The sequence below is a fragment of the Carassius auratus genome, chromosome 25 (genome assembly GCF_003368295.1).
Source record: "Carassius auratus strain Wakin chromosome 25, ASM336829v1, whole genome shotgun sequence".
Lineage (NCBI taxonomy): Eukaryota > Metazoa > Chordata > Actinopteri > Cypriniformes > Cyprinidae > Carassius > Carassius auratus.
In genome coordinates, this window is record NC_039267.1 from 15,186,135 (window position 1) to 15,203,737 (window position 17,603).

Sequence of the window (17,603 nt, forward strand, 5' to 3'; positions counted from 1 at the left end):
ACATGTACACTACTGTTCAAAAGTTTGGATTCTGTACAATTTTTCAAACATTATTGAAATAAGTCTCTTATGCACACCAGCAGCATTTATTTAATAATTTAAAAAAAATATTATTACAATTTAAAACATCTTTTTTCTATTTGAATATAAATTTGACAGTGTAATTTATTTGTGTGATGCAAAGCTGAATTTTCAGCATTATTAGTCTTCAGTGTCACATGATTCTTCAGAAATCAATCTAATATGATGACTTCTGTAGAAACATATTAGGAATGCAAAAGTATTATGATTCTAACTGATACCAGAGAGCTAATAATTATTATAATCATGCTATGGTCAATATGCTATGGCGCCGATATCAAAATTATATACTATTTAATCAAACTAAATGAAAAATAAAACACTAAAAACTAAAATCAAGCATTAAAACAATTTAATGTGCAGTATAAAAAATAAATGTATATTAATTTTGAGATTTACATAGATTTAACAGTGTTATTAAATTATTGTTTATATATGTTTCGATATCAAACAAAAATCAACCAATGACAATAATAAAAAAATAATAATAATAATAATTTATTTTGCTTATCGATATGGTACCGATATGGTACCAATATTGTGCAACAATAATACATGTCATAAAAAACAAAACAAAGCCGCTTATAGAGCTAAAGAAATACACATCACTCTCAAAAACAAGAGTGTAATATGTTACCTTGGCTATTTAAGGCAGGATTAAAATTGTCCTTATTGTTGGTACTAGTTAACACGGTGGCTGATTCTCTTATATTCTATAGATCAGCTCCCAGAAATGGCATGCAATGCATGTTCCTTTTCTCTGCTTCCTTTATCCTCAGATGTGATATATGAGCAGATACATCCATCCTTCTCTGGCAAGAGATAAGAGAAAGTGTGCTCAGAGTGGGACAGTGTTATAAGAGCAGACCAAGCTTTCTTTTGGGAGAGCTCGGAGTGACCTACATTCTACAGCCCCCAGTCATAACACTGCAGGATCATGTGACTACTGCCCTCAGTCAAAACAATAACATGAGGAGCAGCGGCTAAGGCTGGGGGCGGGGCTCCGGGATGCTTGCGTGCTAGCGGAGGCTTTGATCTCCTAACTCTTTGCAGGTGTTGAGAGAAGATGGCTGGGTGATAAACTCTCTCTTTACATGGCAACCACGAAAACACAACTGCTTGTTATTTTGGGGAAAAATCTAGCAAATGTCGGACAGGAAACTTTAAAACGAACAATTTTTAGTGTCAGGTTCTCATGACTCGACAGATTTCTTCATTATATTGGGTTGATGTAAGTTATATGACACTGTTAAAGCAGCAGGGACCAAGGAGATCTTAAAGGAACAGTTCACCATTTACCCACCCTAATGTCCAAGTTGTGTGGAACACAAAAGAAGACTTTCTGAAGTATGTCCACGCTGCTCTTTTACATGTAAAAAAAATATGAATCATCAAAGCTCATTTTAATCAAATGATGTGGTGTTTTTCAGGGGGAAACAGGACAAAGAACATTAAGGATTAATTTATGAAAATTAATGAATGAATGTTTTCTATATGATGATGTCACAAGGCGGAGAAAGTTGAAGGAATAAGAGAAGTCTTTGAAGGAATTCGTTATTTTTTAATTTATATTTTTAATTTATATTTATAAGTAGTCTCTTATAAGACTTTAAAAATACAATAATATTGTGAATAGTTGTTAACATTTAAAATAACTGTTTCAAATGTAAATATATTGTAAAATGTAATTTATTCCTGTGATCAAAACTGTATTTTCAGCATCATTATTCCAGTCTTAGATGTCACATCCTTTAGAAATCATTCTAATATGTCGATTTGCTGCTTAAGAAAAATTTATGATTATTATTAATGTTGAAAACAGTTCATATTTTGGTGGAAACTATTACACTTTTTTTCAGGATTCTTGAATAGAATAAAACTGAATTTTCCTAACACAATGTAAAAGTCTTAAAATTATCTTTTTTTCATTCAGTTTAATGCACCATCACTGAATTAAAAAAAGCTTATACCCCCCCCCCCCCTTTTTTTTTTTACTTCAAGGATCAAACACTCAACCAACTAACAATATAAATCAATTAACTTAAGCAGTACATTACTGGTAAAACAAATATTGGTTTAATATGATGCAAACCAAGATGACTAAAGTTTTCTCATAAAGTCTTGGTAATTATCAACCCTTTCCAAAACAGATATTTGGATTACATCGACTGAAAAGTCACAGCTCAACATGTTTCAAGGTCCAAGTGACATCATTTGCATTTTGCTTGTCTTGTGTTTGCCAACTGGCAGTGGTGTCCTTAATGAATGATGCACTCTCACTAAAAAAGTGTCAGGTTTGGTAGAAATCAGAATGTGTGCCCACAGAAAGCTGTCTGACCTTGTGCTGACCTCTGATGTGACAAAAGGAAGTATAGGCCCAGGTTGACCCTCTATAGGGTTTAATTACATTTCTGCTTTAGGTGTAATACGCTGTAATGCTGCACTCTAGCATATTGTCTATTTGTTACCCAGCGCTTCTCACCCATATGTCATCTGCTTGGACCGTTTTCCTAGAATGCTTTAATCCATGGAGATTAAAAACCCTAATTTAATGCTCAAAGCCCACCTGTTTAAAGTGCGGTTATTCTGGTCACAGTGTCTACAGAATAAATACAAATCTAAATAATATATACATAAATATTAATCATCCCTCAACAATGTAATGGCTTTGAATCATCTCCATTTGGGGGCTTTTCTTAACAAAAATTGGAACGCATTATTCCATTATGTGATTAATAATTAATTTCCATATGTTAATTAATTGAAACACATAATTAATTCCATTTTTATATAAATTGACACCTTTAGTTTCTATAAATACAAAATATATCCCATAATATACATTTCAAAATACTATAAATTATTTTTATGTATTATTATTTATTATAATCTACTTATTATATATATTTATTTGGGAGAAATAATTGTTTTTAACTAATTATGATTAATTGCAATAATTAATGGAATAAATTCATTAATTTACACAATTTAATTTATATTTACATGTGTATTTACAGGTTTTAATTGTTGTAAGGCTCAAATAAATAACAAAACTTGTTACACACTATATGTTTCAGAATTATATGGTCGAAGGAATGTGGAAGATTCATACATTTCTGAGAGGCTACATACATTTTTTTTTTTTAGAATATTTAAATAATTAATGGACTTGGTTAACTGATACATAATTAAATTGCATGTTTTAATTGATTGATAGCTCCAAATGAATAAGAAAACTTACAAATACATTTTTCAAAACTATAGAGATGGATTTGGATAAGTAAAGGATAGAGGCTACATGACATTCATTATGGTTATTTTTAAACATGACAAAGTAGTTCATGTGACATAAGAGGGTCCGTTAGAATTTGTTGAAGCATCGAAAATACATTTTGGTCCAAAAATGACAACATTTTTCTGCATTGTCTTCTCTTCCTGGTCTGTTGTGAGCGCGTTCACAACACTGCAGTTTGTGATATCCGGTTTGCGAACAAATCACTCGATTTAACCGGATCTTCTTGAACCAGTTAACCAAATCGAACTGAATCATTTGAAACAGTTTGCGTCTCCAATACACATTAATCCTTTAAAATTACATAAGCTGTTAACTTTTTTAATGTGGCTGACACTCCCTCTGAGTTCATACAAACCAATATCCCGGAGTAATTCATGTACTCAAACAGTACACTGACTGAACTACTGTGAAGAGAGAACTGAAGATGAACACCAAGCCGAGCCAGATAACGAATAAAAGATTGACTCGTTCTCGAGGCAAGAACCAGTTGCATCAGTTTTCGGATAACTAATAACTAATCAGTGATTATATTCTTCCCATCTTAAAATATGCTTTGGATATGAATGTATGTTCCATCCGGATGAAAAGGTAAGTGATTGTCTAACCCTGCCCTCCAGTTAACCTCTGAAGAGGATTCAGAACTGTGCACTATAAGCCCCTGTTGTCTGCGAAAACAGTGGGGGTCTTTGTGATCAGTCAGATTAGACATGTAAAGCTGCATAAAGCCACTTTTGCTACAGGTTATCACATTTTCATCAGGAATACATCAGACAGAGATCATTATGACAGACCAGCTGCCAACAATAGTGTTGCTGTATTTACTATGGTACAACAGACATGCCAGGATCAAGTATGAATTTAAACTCACCAACTAAATTACACACTGTGGATCCATAGAAGCTTTTTGTTCATTTGGACACGTGTGCTTTGGCCTTACATCAGGTAACTGCTGAAAGGCTTGAGGGATTTCCCACCTTATTGCTCCAGTGTGTCTCATAAAAGCTTCCCAAAGCCTTGATGTCCTTCTCAGGTATGACCTAATGAATCTGGCATGAGATGAAAGTGAGGATATGCTCTTTTTTTATGGGAAAGTAAGAAGAGAATGAATGGTGCACATTCACTGTCAGATGTAAGATGTTCAGTCATGGCTCATTACATTTTATTCTTAGCAGCCATTTGTAGCACTTTACGTAAAGTGCAGTTGGAATTTATGTTTAATTGCACATTTTGTTCATCTCGGTCTGAGATGTAGTTATTATTTTTTAGACGTTTTATGTTAAGGATAAGCATTGATTTGACTGCAGTTTGATATCAGTGTCTAATGGGTCTGGGGCGCACAGCTGGAAATGATGGAGTCTGTTTGCAGAGGCTGTCTTATCATATGAATTTTCATAACAACGTTCATCCTCTATCACAGCAGGGGATCACTGTTTACCTTGTCTCCCTGTCTTTGAGACATCCTGTCTGCGTACTTCCATCAGCCTCTTTCCAAATTACCTCCTTAGATGAGCGAAATGATCAGGATTGATCTGGACAAAGAGATAATCCCAGAAAATAATCTGCAAAGCTCCAGTCATATGCTTGATATAAGGATTTGCCCGTTTATTTTATGTAGACTATCATATAATTTTATACTCTATATTCATGGAGTACTGAATACTTTATGACGTTACAACATGCAGTTAGCCTATATGATCATTCATTATGAATCATACAACTCAAACTAGATCAAGTATACAACGGAGTCTACTTTGTGGCTTTCAATGCCCTCATCAGATGGCTGGCTATAATGTACGGCAGAACTGTATGACTTTGTGTACTTTTTATTTATTATACACAGACACAACACTTAGGGACATAATGGACACACATGGACAGTCAGACAGACAGACAGACAGTCAGAGAGACAGACAGACAGACAGAAAGACAGATAGACAGATAGACAGATAGACAGAAGACAGAGAGACATTTAGACAGAGAGACAGTCAGACAGACAGACAAAAATACATACAGACAGACAGACAGACATTCAGATGGACAGACAAAAAGACATACAGACAGAGAGACAGATGGACAGAGAGACAGACGGACAGAGAGACAGACAGACTGTCAGATGTACAGAAGACAGTCAGATAGACATTCTGACAGAGAGACAGACAGACAGTCAGTCAGACGGACAGAAAGACAGACAGATGGACAGAGGGACAGACAGGCAGACAGTCAGATGGACAGAAGACAGACAGACAGATAGACATTCTGACAGAGAGACAGACAGACAGTTAGACATACAGACAGACAGACAGACATACAAACAGTAAGACAGACAGACAGTCAGAGAGACAGACAGACAAACAGACAGACGGACAGACAGGCAGTCAGAAAGACAGACTGACAGAGAGACAGACCGACAGAGAGACAGACAGACAGACAGTCAGATGGACAGAGAGACAGACAGACAGACAGACAGACAGACAGTCAGATGGACAGAAGACAGACAGACAGACAGTCAGATGGACAGAAGACAGACAGACAGACAGACAGTCAGACAGACAGATAGACATTCTGACAGAGAGACAGACAGACAGACAGACAGTCAGATGGACAGAAGACAGACAGACAGACAGTCAGATGGACAGAAGACAGACAGACAGACAGTCAGACAGACAGATAGACATTCTGACAGAGAGACAGACAGACAGACATTCTGACAGAGAGACAGACAGACAGACAGACAGACAGACAGACGGACAGAAAGACAGACAGTCAGACATACAGACAGTCAGACAGACATACAAACAGACAGACAGACAGTCAGAAAGCCAGACTGACAGACAGACAGTCAGACAATTCTAAAAGTTTGATTTGCTGATCAAAAAACAGCTAAGCAAATTTCCTTTGAAGAATATAAAGTTTAGAAAAACAGCATTTATCTGAAATAGAATCTTTTGTTACATTATAACATTATATATGTCTTTATCATCACTTATGATCAATTTAAAGATGATCAACAACCATAATAATAATAAGTTTTATTAATATTTATTATTAATTATTTATTGTGTTTGCTAAAACAACATTATTATTCTCAGTATTCATGATTTTTGAAGGGACACTTTGTCGGTTTATATGTATATTTATCCATAAACGGGTAAATATTAAAATAAATAAAGAAACTGTGTAGGAGAGTGGTTATTTATTATATGCAAACAGTTAGAAACTATATTATCTATGTCACTTTCACTATTTGAGCAGTGTGCACGTCAAAAAATGTATTCTGATTTGTAGCTTGTGACATATAACCTGCATATCAACCCGATCACTTCATTTAGCATTCATGTAAACACTACAATCAGATTCATCAATCGTAATGAATTCAGTCCGATTGAACCAAAAATTTTGCATATAAACGTAGCCACTGATGACTCTTTTGCATGTCTCTGATTGGCCATTGCATTCATAAGCGCAACAGAATAGTTTCTGATTGGTTATCATGAAGCGTTTTAGGATGTGTCAGTCTGCGGCTCTGCGCCAGCTAGAGAACACAGAATTGAATTTACCTGCTGATGCTGAGCACTGAACGATCTAATCACACCTGTGTGATTGTATCAAATATATAAAATATATTATTCTGCTTTTTTTGTCGTTTGGAAGCTGCATTTAAAATCCACTTGGCTCAGAAATCTGAGGGGGCACGTGCCCCCTTACTTTGAATGGGCATGACGCCTCTGATCATCCTTATTATTATGCAGGCACAACCCTGCAATATTACTCCAATTAGTCACAGCACAATTATATAAACTGTGCAACGTGGTTGGTCTTGTTATATAGCCTAAGCGCAAATCTCTCAAAGGAGGTATCCATGGGCGTCTGGCACTATTCACCAACACACTATCACTACAAATTCATACGTCAGCATTTACAGTGTAATTCTAAATTTTATTGAGCAGTTTTTCTTTCTTTTCTTTTCTTTTCTTTTCTTTTCTTTTCTTTTCTTTTCTTTTCTTGAAACTCTAAATAATTTTGAGAAGTGCGTTTGTTTTTATTTTGTTAGAAGTTCGTCTATCCTTCGCGGAGGGATCTGTGCAATGCGTCCAGCGCCCAAGCAAACACGAGAATTAAGAGTTAATACGGTCGGTCTCCCCGCTCCCTCTCACAGACAGACACATCAACCGAGCAGACCCAAAAGAGCAAACGTGTGCAGTTCTCTCTCACTATGGGTGCGCGGGGACATTCGTGAATAATTACCGGAGTTTGACACCTTTGTAGAAGAGGAATTGAAATAGTTTTTCGATCGTTCGTGGGATTTTCGCGCGGAGTCCCACTCCTAAATACATTTCTGAAGGGAATCCGCTGTCCTCGGTGAAGGACGGAGAGTGCCGGTGTTTTCCAGCACAGTTACGCATCGCAAGGACTGAGGATCGTTTTGAGAAGGCGACAAAAAAAATGTTACTTTCCAAGTTTGGATCTTTTTCTCATATTTGCAACACGACCAACATCGACCACTTGCCGGTGAAAATTCAACTTCAATCAGGTAACGTTAGACGTCCTTAAATTTCATAACAACGATATACACTTTCACTTCGCATTTAATTGCGCCTTTATTTACTCCTATTTTCCACACACGACGTATCCAGCCGCTTAATCTGCACGCGCTTTTCCGTGACCTGCGTATGGAGCCATTTTGTTGCCAACCGTGCATTGTGCACCTCGGTTTAAATCGCGTTTTTATGCCAACACACTAACTCATACTGCTTTTTCTCCTTCGTTTTACAGCCAAGACCGAAAGGGAGCCGTTTGACAAGGTGTATCATGTGGGCTCGGTGCTGGGAAGCGGCGGCTTCGGGACAGTGTACGCCGGTAATCGGATCTCAGACGCGTTGCCGGTAAGCGCTGGCTTTGTTTTGGTGGCAGCACATGGCCGCGTTTGGCGCCACAGTCACGCATTCATACGCGCGTTTTTCTCTTTTTGTCTCTAGGTTGCGATAAAACACGTCGCTAAGGAGAGAGTGACCGAATGGGGTACGATTGTAAGTAAACAATCCTTTATTTATGTCTTGTTTTGTTCTTATCTTCGTTTCTAAAATGCTTGTTTATATTCCAGAACGGCTCGCTGGTTCCCCTCGAGATCGTTTTGTTGAAGAAGGTGGGGAGTACGTTTCAGGGGGTCATTAAACTCCTCGACTGGTATGAGCTAGCCGACGGCTGGCTGATTGTAATGGAGCGGCCGGAGATGGTGAAGGATTTATTCGACTTCATCACGGAGAAAGGCGCGCTGGACGAGGACACCGCCAGGCGCTTCTTCAGACAGGTGCTGGAGGCGGTGAGGCACTGCTACAGCTGCGGGGTGGTTCACCGGGATATCAAAGACGAGAACCTCCTGGTGGATCTACGCTCGGGAGACCTGAAGCTCATTGACTTCGGCTCCGGGGCCATCCTCAAGGACACCGTCTACACAGACTTTGATGGTGCGTCTTTGACTCACACCCATCCTGCTCTGTCTGCATTGGCGCACCTGCAGCTTCTAGTTAAACGAGCTGAAGTATTACTACAGAAAGTGTCAGATCCTGAGTTGGGGGGGATAATTACACTCAGTAATTAGCACTAGAGTTAAAGAAAATTAAGTGCCTGAATTCAGTGTCTCACCTCTGGTCTGGTCTTATCTGGTCTGGCTTGGTTTCAAGTGGTTTTAGGCATTTGTTTTTGGGAAATCAGCTGGAAACTGTGTTTGCAAGGCTAAAAGACCACCTGTTAAGACTATCCTGGACCAGCAAAGGTATATCATATATATTACACATTTTAATTAAATGAAAAATTAAATGCTTTTTTTTCACCTTGTTTACAACTATTTTCATGTAAGTTAATCCATCGAATCTAAAAGAGATAAGTTAGTGGATCAGCTGTTACTGCGTAGCATCTGTTTGTTGTGAAACCTGAGTTGCGGCACCACGTGATCCCATCACGGATCCCTGTTTTTGTTTGGTATCCAGGCGACTCACAGCCTTTGGGGGCCTGTCACAAACCCTAGTGAAGGGGCTTTTGTTAGGGGAAGTGAGTGAGTCATGCTGGAAGCATGTGGAGTTGCCATAGCTTGTGACTGTTTGTACCTGAAAGTCTCCCTTTTAGATCACCCTCCTGTTCCAGCTTGCTTGTATTTTTGGATCGAGCTGTTCTCTAGCTCGCTGCGAGGCTGGAGGAGGGAGGACAGTTTGTGCGAACGCCAGACCGCTGGCGCCCCCCTCGCTAGAATCAGCTGACTGGAGCGGCTCATTATACAGTGCTGCAGTGTAATCAAAATCGGCACTTTTTATGCCAAAACAAGGCGATTATGAAATGAGTGTTGTGTTATGCCAGAAATAAAAATCACAGAGTAGGTTTCAGGGCCTAAAAAAAAAAAGTGCAATCTTCATGCTCTTGGCTCGCAAGTAGGTGTTTTATAAGTCTCAAAGGTTAATTCTCACTGGATTGAAAACCAAATGTTTTATTTTGTAGGCACGAGAGTGTACAGTCCTCCCGAGTGGATACGTTACCACAGATACCACGGACGCTCGGCAACCGTTTGGTCCCTTGGTGTCCTACTGTACGACATGGTGTGCGGCGACATCCCGTTTGAGCATGATGAGGAGATTCTGAGAGGACGGCTCTTTTTCAGGAGAAGAGTCTCTCCAGGTATGAGATAAGCCAAACCAGATGCCATTTGACTCCTAATTGACTCCTAATGATTTGGCTCACCATGCCATATCATAAAAGGAAGGGGAAAATGCCATTAAATTATACATTTGAGTATTTTTGTAAACATTTATTTTTGCCTTTGAAAATTAAAAAAATGTAAATTGGTTCATGTAAACAGTCCTGACTTCAATTTTTATCCCTTTTTTGGACATAAGGTTTAACTTTTTCTTTCTGTTTATCAGTGTGTCAGCAGCTCATCAAATGGTGCCTCTGCTTGAGACCTTCTGACCGGCCCACTTTGGAGCAGATCTTCGAGCATCAGTGGATGCGCATGGAGGAAAGCCCGAAAGCAGAAAGCGGCGACATCACACTTCACGCCATCAGCACAGAATCGGGCAAAGAAGGCCTTTGACGGATGCGGGGACGGCGAGTGAATGGACTCGGAGACCTTTTTGCTCTTGTTCCCAGTCTGTTGGTTATCAGGACTTCGGTTTATGTTGCATAAATGTATTTTCTTGGTTGTTTTTCATGCTAAGGGTGAGTTGTTAACCCGTAGGGATTGCGTGAGCAGCGATGCTAGTGATCCTTTAATCTTACTGGTTGCTCTTATAGAGCTTGGACATTATTTTCCTTTTAGACTATCTTTTTAGTTTTCTGTGCCTTTTTTGGAAAGCTGCTTTTATGGGATTCAAGTCACGACAGACACCAGGTGGATATCATGGATTTTAGGGGAACTCCCCTGGATTCATGGGAACCTTCAAAGACTGTATCTAGTTATGTGGTGGGTCTCCCTTGCCCTCTAGTGGTCGAATACTTGAAGTACACACTTACTACTCTCTTAACAGTATCTCTGCTGCTCTGCCATTCATATTCACTATTTCAATGGTTTCCCCTTCTGTTGTTGTTTTCTGAATGTCTTCCACTACTTCATCTCTGTTGACATCACTTTTTAGACTTTGCTTAGCGAAGACTTGAGTGATGTGCATAATCAATGCAATATCCATGGACTCACTTATCTTTCCTTATTTCTTTTTTTGAGGTGATTTTTTTTTTTTTTTTAAATACAAGTATTTGCATTGTATTTATGTACATTTTCTTCCATGTATCTTATTTATTCATGCAATACAAACATTCCACATTCAGTGGCTATTTATTTATTTATTCATTCATTTTATACCATCTGCAAAAATTAAATTAGAATTGTTAAATGTAATGAGTTCTTGGGCTTATCTTTAGTTTAACCTAAAGGATCATAGACACGCTAAAGTTATCTAATATTGATACAAATATACAATTGAGATGTTTAGTGATGCCATCTGATGTAGTGTAAAATTTAGAATCAGTTTTTTCTCCATGTGAAGTGGAAGGTAAAATGTGTTTTAGTCCTTCCACTGTGACAGTGTGGATTTTTTTTTTTTTTTTTTTTTTTTTGAACTGGTCAAACATTTATTTTTTTATATTGGACACAATAAATTCCTTTTCATATGTAAATTGTGGTGTCTGTTTGCATTTAAATGTCATCCTTATGAGTTCATGTGCTATTATACACAACATTTGAGGATGCTGCCCCCTACAGGTAGTGGAACTCTGGACTGATTGGTAGAAACATGACCGATAGCTTAGAACATTAAGTACAAAATTAAGTCCAAATATTCTTAACTTTCCATTATTCACCTTAGTCCATTCCCAAAATCAGATTTTGAACACGAGGAAGTAGCTACAGATCTGACTCACCCCTTACATGAATTGCCCAAATATCCTGCTGAGAAGTTAACATTACTCACATTAGTCAACGTGGTATGCAAATGTGATGACACACTGGCGTTAAAGCATTATTGTCTGAGAGCTGTAAGACTTGATGATTCATTATGTAATGCATGATTCAGATGTAGAATCACCTGCGATTATTCAGTTCTACCTGTCAAATATACTAATATAATGGCTCTTATATTACAGTAATGTGGAACTAGAATAACAAAATAATTTTCCACGCCTAACCTGATTTTACCAAGTGAGACATGTTCCTGGGACAACATCGTTGTTGACCCTGGAACAACATTGTGATTAACCAATCAGATTTGAAGAACCAGTTTATAGATTTTGTGAAGTTTATGCTTAAAATCAGTGTTTGGTGCTTGTTCATCAGTGTCATTCATCTATCATTTCCTCTGATTTTAGGGATTACTCATGGTTAAGGTTAGGTTTAGGTGTAGGGATATGGTTAACAATATGTTTTTGGAGTAAAATGTTGTTCCAGGGTCAACAAAATATGTTGACCTAGGAACACATCGGACTTGGCAAAATCAGGACGTGCATTTTCCACAAAGCAATTATCTCTTCTATGGAAAGATCAAGAATCAGGTTATTTCTTCATTCTTCACAATATGAGCTGCTGGACTGATAAGAAGACTGGACTTGTGTCAATGGAACGGTTTACTCAAAATAAACTAATTTACCACAGCCTGGTGTTTACATTAACATATGAGTCCATAATCATAATAATAAACTTGATAATGAGATGACAGCTGATCAAGCGCTTTACACTAGTTGCGTAACGAATTCCAGGTCAAAAGTTCCAACAATTTTTTGATCAGTGACTTTCCCGTGATTTGTAACGCACAGCCATGGAACGTTCCCGGAACTTTGGCTAACATTCTGATTCTCTCAGAGTTATGAACAAACTTTCTTGCAGTAACGTTAATTGAACATTCACTCAAAATTATCAGGCCTTTATTAATATTATAGCGCAAAACCATGATTTATACATTGTTTATAGAACATTTTTCTGAAAGATTTTAGTTGGATGTTGGTGTAGCAATATTTTTAAATGTTACTTATTAGTTTCAGATGGTTGAAAGAATGTTCAAAAGTGGCATTCCCATATGTTTCTTAAAATATAAAATATAATGATTCCTTGTCTGTTCACGTTACCAAGATTTGTTTTTTATTTGTATTTTATTTTTCCATTTAATTGATTTCATAACTTAATTTTGTAACTCGTAAGCTGGGTAAAACATTTCAAATAAATAAATACTGAAATACAGACAGAAACATTTATTCCTATTTTATTTAATCACTGATTGTAGAAGAGACTGTAGATGGTTCGCACTCTGAAAGACTAGGCAAAGTCTTTAACAAAAAGAATCAATCCTTTATTTAGAGCAAGAGCAGACGTTTCAGCCATCCAGCTATTCTCAATGCTCATAATGAATCAACCACAGCCACATGCAGTCAATTAATACTGATAGATAATCAGGAAACAAGTAACAGGTGCAAAGGGAGGGGCTTCAGCCCAGACCCAGAGAACAAGTAAAAACACAGTTCTTTTAATAGGAAAGTTAACAATATTTATCTCTAAAAAAGAATAAAGACATTTACAGAAAACATGAATAGTTGATCTCTTCATTCATCCCTTTCGGGAAAAGGCTGTGGAGTTCAAAAATCCAAAAAGATTCTCTCTGTAGCAGTTTTTTTATCTACATCACCACCTCTTCTTTTAGGCAAAACTCTTTCAATGCCCAGAAATTTCTGGTCAGAAATGGCATGCTTAGCTAGTTGAAAATGTTGGGAAACAGGCGAAGTTGCATCACATCTCCTGATTGCACTCAAGTGTTCCAAAATTCTGGTTCGTAAAGCCCTGATAGTTTTGCCTACATACAATAATGGGCAAGGGCAGATCAAAATGTACACTACGCGAGTATATTTACATGTAATCAATTGCTTGATTTTATATATCTTACGTGTGTGCGGATGTGTGAAAGATTGGAGTTTAAGGTAATGTATACAGGAAGTGCAGCTTTTGCATGGAAAATTACCCTGGGCATTAGAAAGAGTAGCCTACCAGAAGGAGACGTGGCAGTATCAGCATGGACCAGCCTATCTCTAAGGTTTGAGCTTCTAGAAAAGACACAGAGGTAAATTTTGAAAAAGTCCATTCAGTTGATAGTCACTTTTAATTATATGCCAATGAGAATTAACAAGGTTTCTAATTTCTCTGCTCAAAGGACTATGGGTCAGTTTTAAAATGCAGCGGTTCTCATTTTGTTTGGAGACCAAATTAGACGAATGTGTACCAGAGGCACGTACTTTGTTTAGTGCTGTATCAAGGCAATTGTTGGGATATCCCCTAGAATTAAAATCTCTATATAGAAGTCTTGCTTTTGCCTCTTGCTTTTAGCAGATACGATGCAATCTGGTGAACTGACTGAAAGGCAGACCACGTTTCAGGGATGTTGGATGAGCACTTGTGGCATGAAGTAAGCTATTTTTCTCTGTGTCTTTCCTATATAAAGAAGAAACAATATGTCCATCAATAACAGAAATACAGGTGTCTAAAAAGTTCACACTAGTAGCACTCGCTGTATAGGTGTACTTAATAGAATATCTTAAGCAATTCATGTATAAGACAAACAGTTCAAATTCAGATAATGAACCATGAAAAAAAAAAAAAAAAAAATTCACAAAACAGTCGTCAATATATCTCTTGAACAATATTATCTTCTCCAAAAAAGGATTGTTATTGAACACATACTGTTCTTCCAAAAAACCAAGATAAAGATTGGCATAGTCAGGGGCCATAGTGGCACCCATACCTGTGCCACTAATCTGAAGGTAATATTGATGTTCGAACAAGAAATAGTTTTTAGCGAGCACTAAATCAGACATATCTACAATGAATTTAGTAGGTAAACCATCATCATTAGTCAAACCATCAGTATGAGGAATGTTTGTATATAAAGAGGTTACATCCATAGTCGCAAGCAAAACATCCTGACCTAGATGACTAATTTGAGACTGACATTTAAGAAAGTCAGATGTGTCTTTGAGATAGCTAGGGAGCAAAGTAACCAAAGGTCTGAGAATGAGGTTCAGTAAGACTATTATTACCTGCAACAATTGGACGACCTGGTGGATTAGATAGATTTTTATGAACCTTAGGCAAAATATAGAAGGCTGGTCTAGTTGGGGTACGATTGAACAAATTGAAATTCTCGTTCAGAGATAAGAGAAGAGGAGTGAGCTTGCTGTAGGAATAGTTCTATTTCCTTTTGAAATCTACTGGTAGGATCAGTGGGCAAAGCTCTATAATAAGACAGGTCGTGTAATGGTCTTAGAACCTCCTGATCGTGCAGGGTTTTAGGCATAATAACTAGACCACCTCCCTTATCAGCTGGCTTTACCACAATATTTTTCTCTTTGCAAAGTTTGTCAAGAGCCTGTCTTTCAGAAAGTGTCAAATTATTCATGCCATTGTGAGGATGAGGATTGCTAAAAAGCTGCTCAACATCACGTTCAACAAGTCTTCAGAAAGTATCCAATGAGGGGTTAAAGATGGGAGGGCAAAAAGTACTTGTAGGTTTAAATTTACCTCGCTCCTGTTTGTTGTAGATCTGAGAAGAGGTAGTTGTAGTGTCCTTGTAATAGGTTTTCAGTCTCAGATTGCGAAAAAATTTAAACAGTTCTATTTTGGTGACAAAGGAATCAGCAGGTTTACTAGGGACAAAACTCAAACCCTTATTTAAAAGGCTTACTTCATCTGGGTGTAGGGTGTTGCCTGTAAGGTTGAAGATTAAGTTGTCTTTTTCCGGCTCTGCTTCCTCACCATTGATGTGGATTTGCTGTCTGGTCTTACTGCCTCGTCGACCTCGGCGCGTCTTCTTAGGCGTGGACGTGTGGCACTTTGGAGGCTGTCGGTGTCGCTGGACTGTCCTCCTAAAAAAAAAAAAAAAAAAAAAATCACTCTCAACACTAGACGCTGAGGTCAGTGAGGCACCATCTTCAAAACGAACTTTACGAATTGGCCTGGTAGTTTTGGTCTGATTAAGCCAAGTGTAGACTTGGTTATCCCTGTAATCCATTGTGTCTCTACGAATTTTTTTTATCTTGATTTATTGTAGATCTTGTTTGAATTTTGCCAAAGACTTCTCAAGAAGCTCGGTATGTTGTTTGAACACGGTCTCATCATGGGAATCAATGATGGAGTTTTGAATCTCATCGATGTCTTGTTTGGTCTTAAGTAACTCTTTTTGTGTGAACTCTATAACCAGGAGAGTAAGGTCTAGAGACGCCTTGTTCATGATCTCACACCATCTATTGCAAAAGGCTGGGTCTTCACGACCAATAGTTGGAGCCTTCTGGATATGAAGGCCTCTAGGTATGCGGCTAGCTCTCCAGTATTCACTCAATGTGGAACCATGAAGGTCATGAAGGTTTCATAGAGAATTCAATGTCCTCTGGTTGTAGAGCATTAGTTTCATCTCTTGGGAACAAAATGCCTTCAAGACTGAAGGTAAAAGTGGTAGCTTTGCAGTCAGTCAGTTGGTTGATCTCTTTGAAGGATGACATCTTCACCAAAAAAAGTAAAGGTGGAGCAGCAAATAATAGAAAGGAATATTGTTGCGCTCAGATGAAAGCTAGTTGTAAGTCCAGGTGCGTGAAAACCAGTAAAATGTAGAATAGACTGTAGATGGTTCGCACTCTGAAAGACTAGACAAAGTCTTTAACAAAAAGAATCAATCATTTATTTAGAGCAAGAGCAGACGTTTCAGCCGTCCAGCTATTCTCAATGCTCATAATGAATCAACCACAGCCACATGCAGTCAATTAATACCCGATAGATAATCAGGAAACAAGTAACAGGTGCAGGTTTAAGTTATGAAATTGATTTCATAACTTAATTTCGTAACTCGTAAGCTGGGTAAAACATTTCAAATAAATAAATACTGAAATACAGACAGAAACATTTATTCCTATTTTATTTAATCACTGATTCACTGAAATTTATTAGATGGATGTCCACATACTTTTGGCCATATAGTAGCCTATATTTGAGGGCTGAGCATAAGAAAAAAAGATAGAAAATATGAATAATATTAAAATATATATTTATCAACAAATATATTTAAAATTCCATTACTTTCACAGGCATGGAAAAACCTTTTTTTTTTTTTTTTGCAAAACAATTATAAGGCAGCAGTTGTTGCCCCAAATGTATATTTCAAGCATGTTTGTTTGTAACATGTACACTCAAAACTGATTGAGTGAATTCACATTTTAAACAGTTTATTGTACAGGTAGCTAATCTCTGCTCTAAACTAATGTGCTGCTACACTGCACGCACACAACACACGCTTGCACATACGGTACAGATCAGGCACACAGAAACAATCAGGAATGCAGAAAATTGTCAACACTGCAATGTGATTTAACTTCTTAAAAATGTAAAAGTTACAGCATATTCTTCATATTCGCTGCACAGACAAGTGAGTTAAGAAGTAATCCAAGATTAAACTATTGTTCTAGTATTGTGTATTTATTTAGATTTAATATAAGTGCCAAACAGAATTTTGTGATATTTCAAAACACTGAAATATATGGGATGGAGTGATTATGGAATGGTTGGAGTGCGGAGGAGAAATTGTTGCTGCTCCACATACACTGGTTCCTGGAACTGCTAAACACCCCATTTACTGCTGTGATAGTGTGGATGTTTTCAAATAACTTCAATTAACAAAATAATAATAATAATATTATATATATCTTTAGTTTTAGAAAATAA

General features: G+C 37.5%; 1 protein-coding gene across 1 annotated transcript; it reads left to right on the top strand.

Annotated features, from left to right (window-relative positions):
• Positions 1–7,493: 7,493 nt before the first annotated feature.
• Positions 7,494–11,068, top strand: LOC113043477 (serine/threonine-protein kinase pim-3-like). Its single transcript, XM_026202893.1, has 6 exons — positions 7,494–7,907; positions 8,150–8,259; positions 8,353–8,403; positions 8,478–8,841; positions 9,866–10,042; positions 10,288–11,068. Exons 1-6 carry the CDS (start codon positions 7,820–7,822, stop codon positions 10,455–10,457), a joined length of 960 nt encoding a protein of 319 aa, XP_026058678.1. The 5' UTR covers positions 7,494–7,819; the 3' UTR covers positions 10,458–11,068.
• The last annotated feature ends 6,535 nt before the right edge of the window (positions 11,069–17,603 follow it).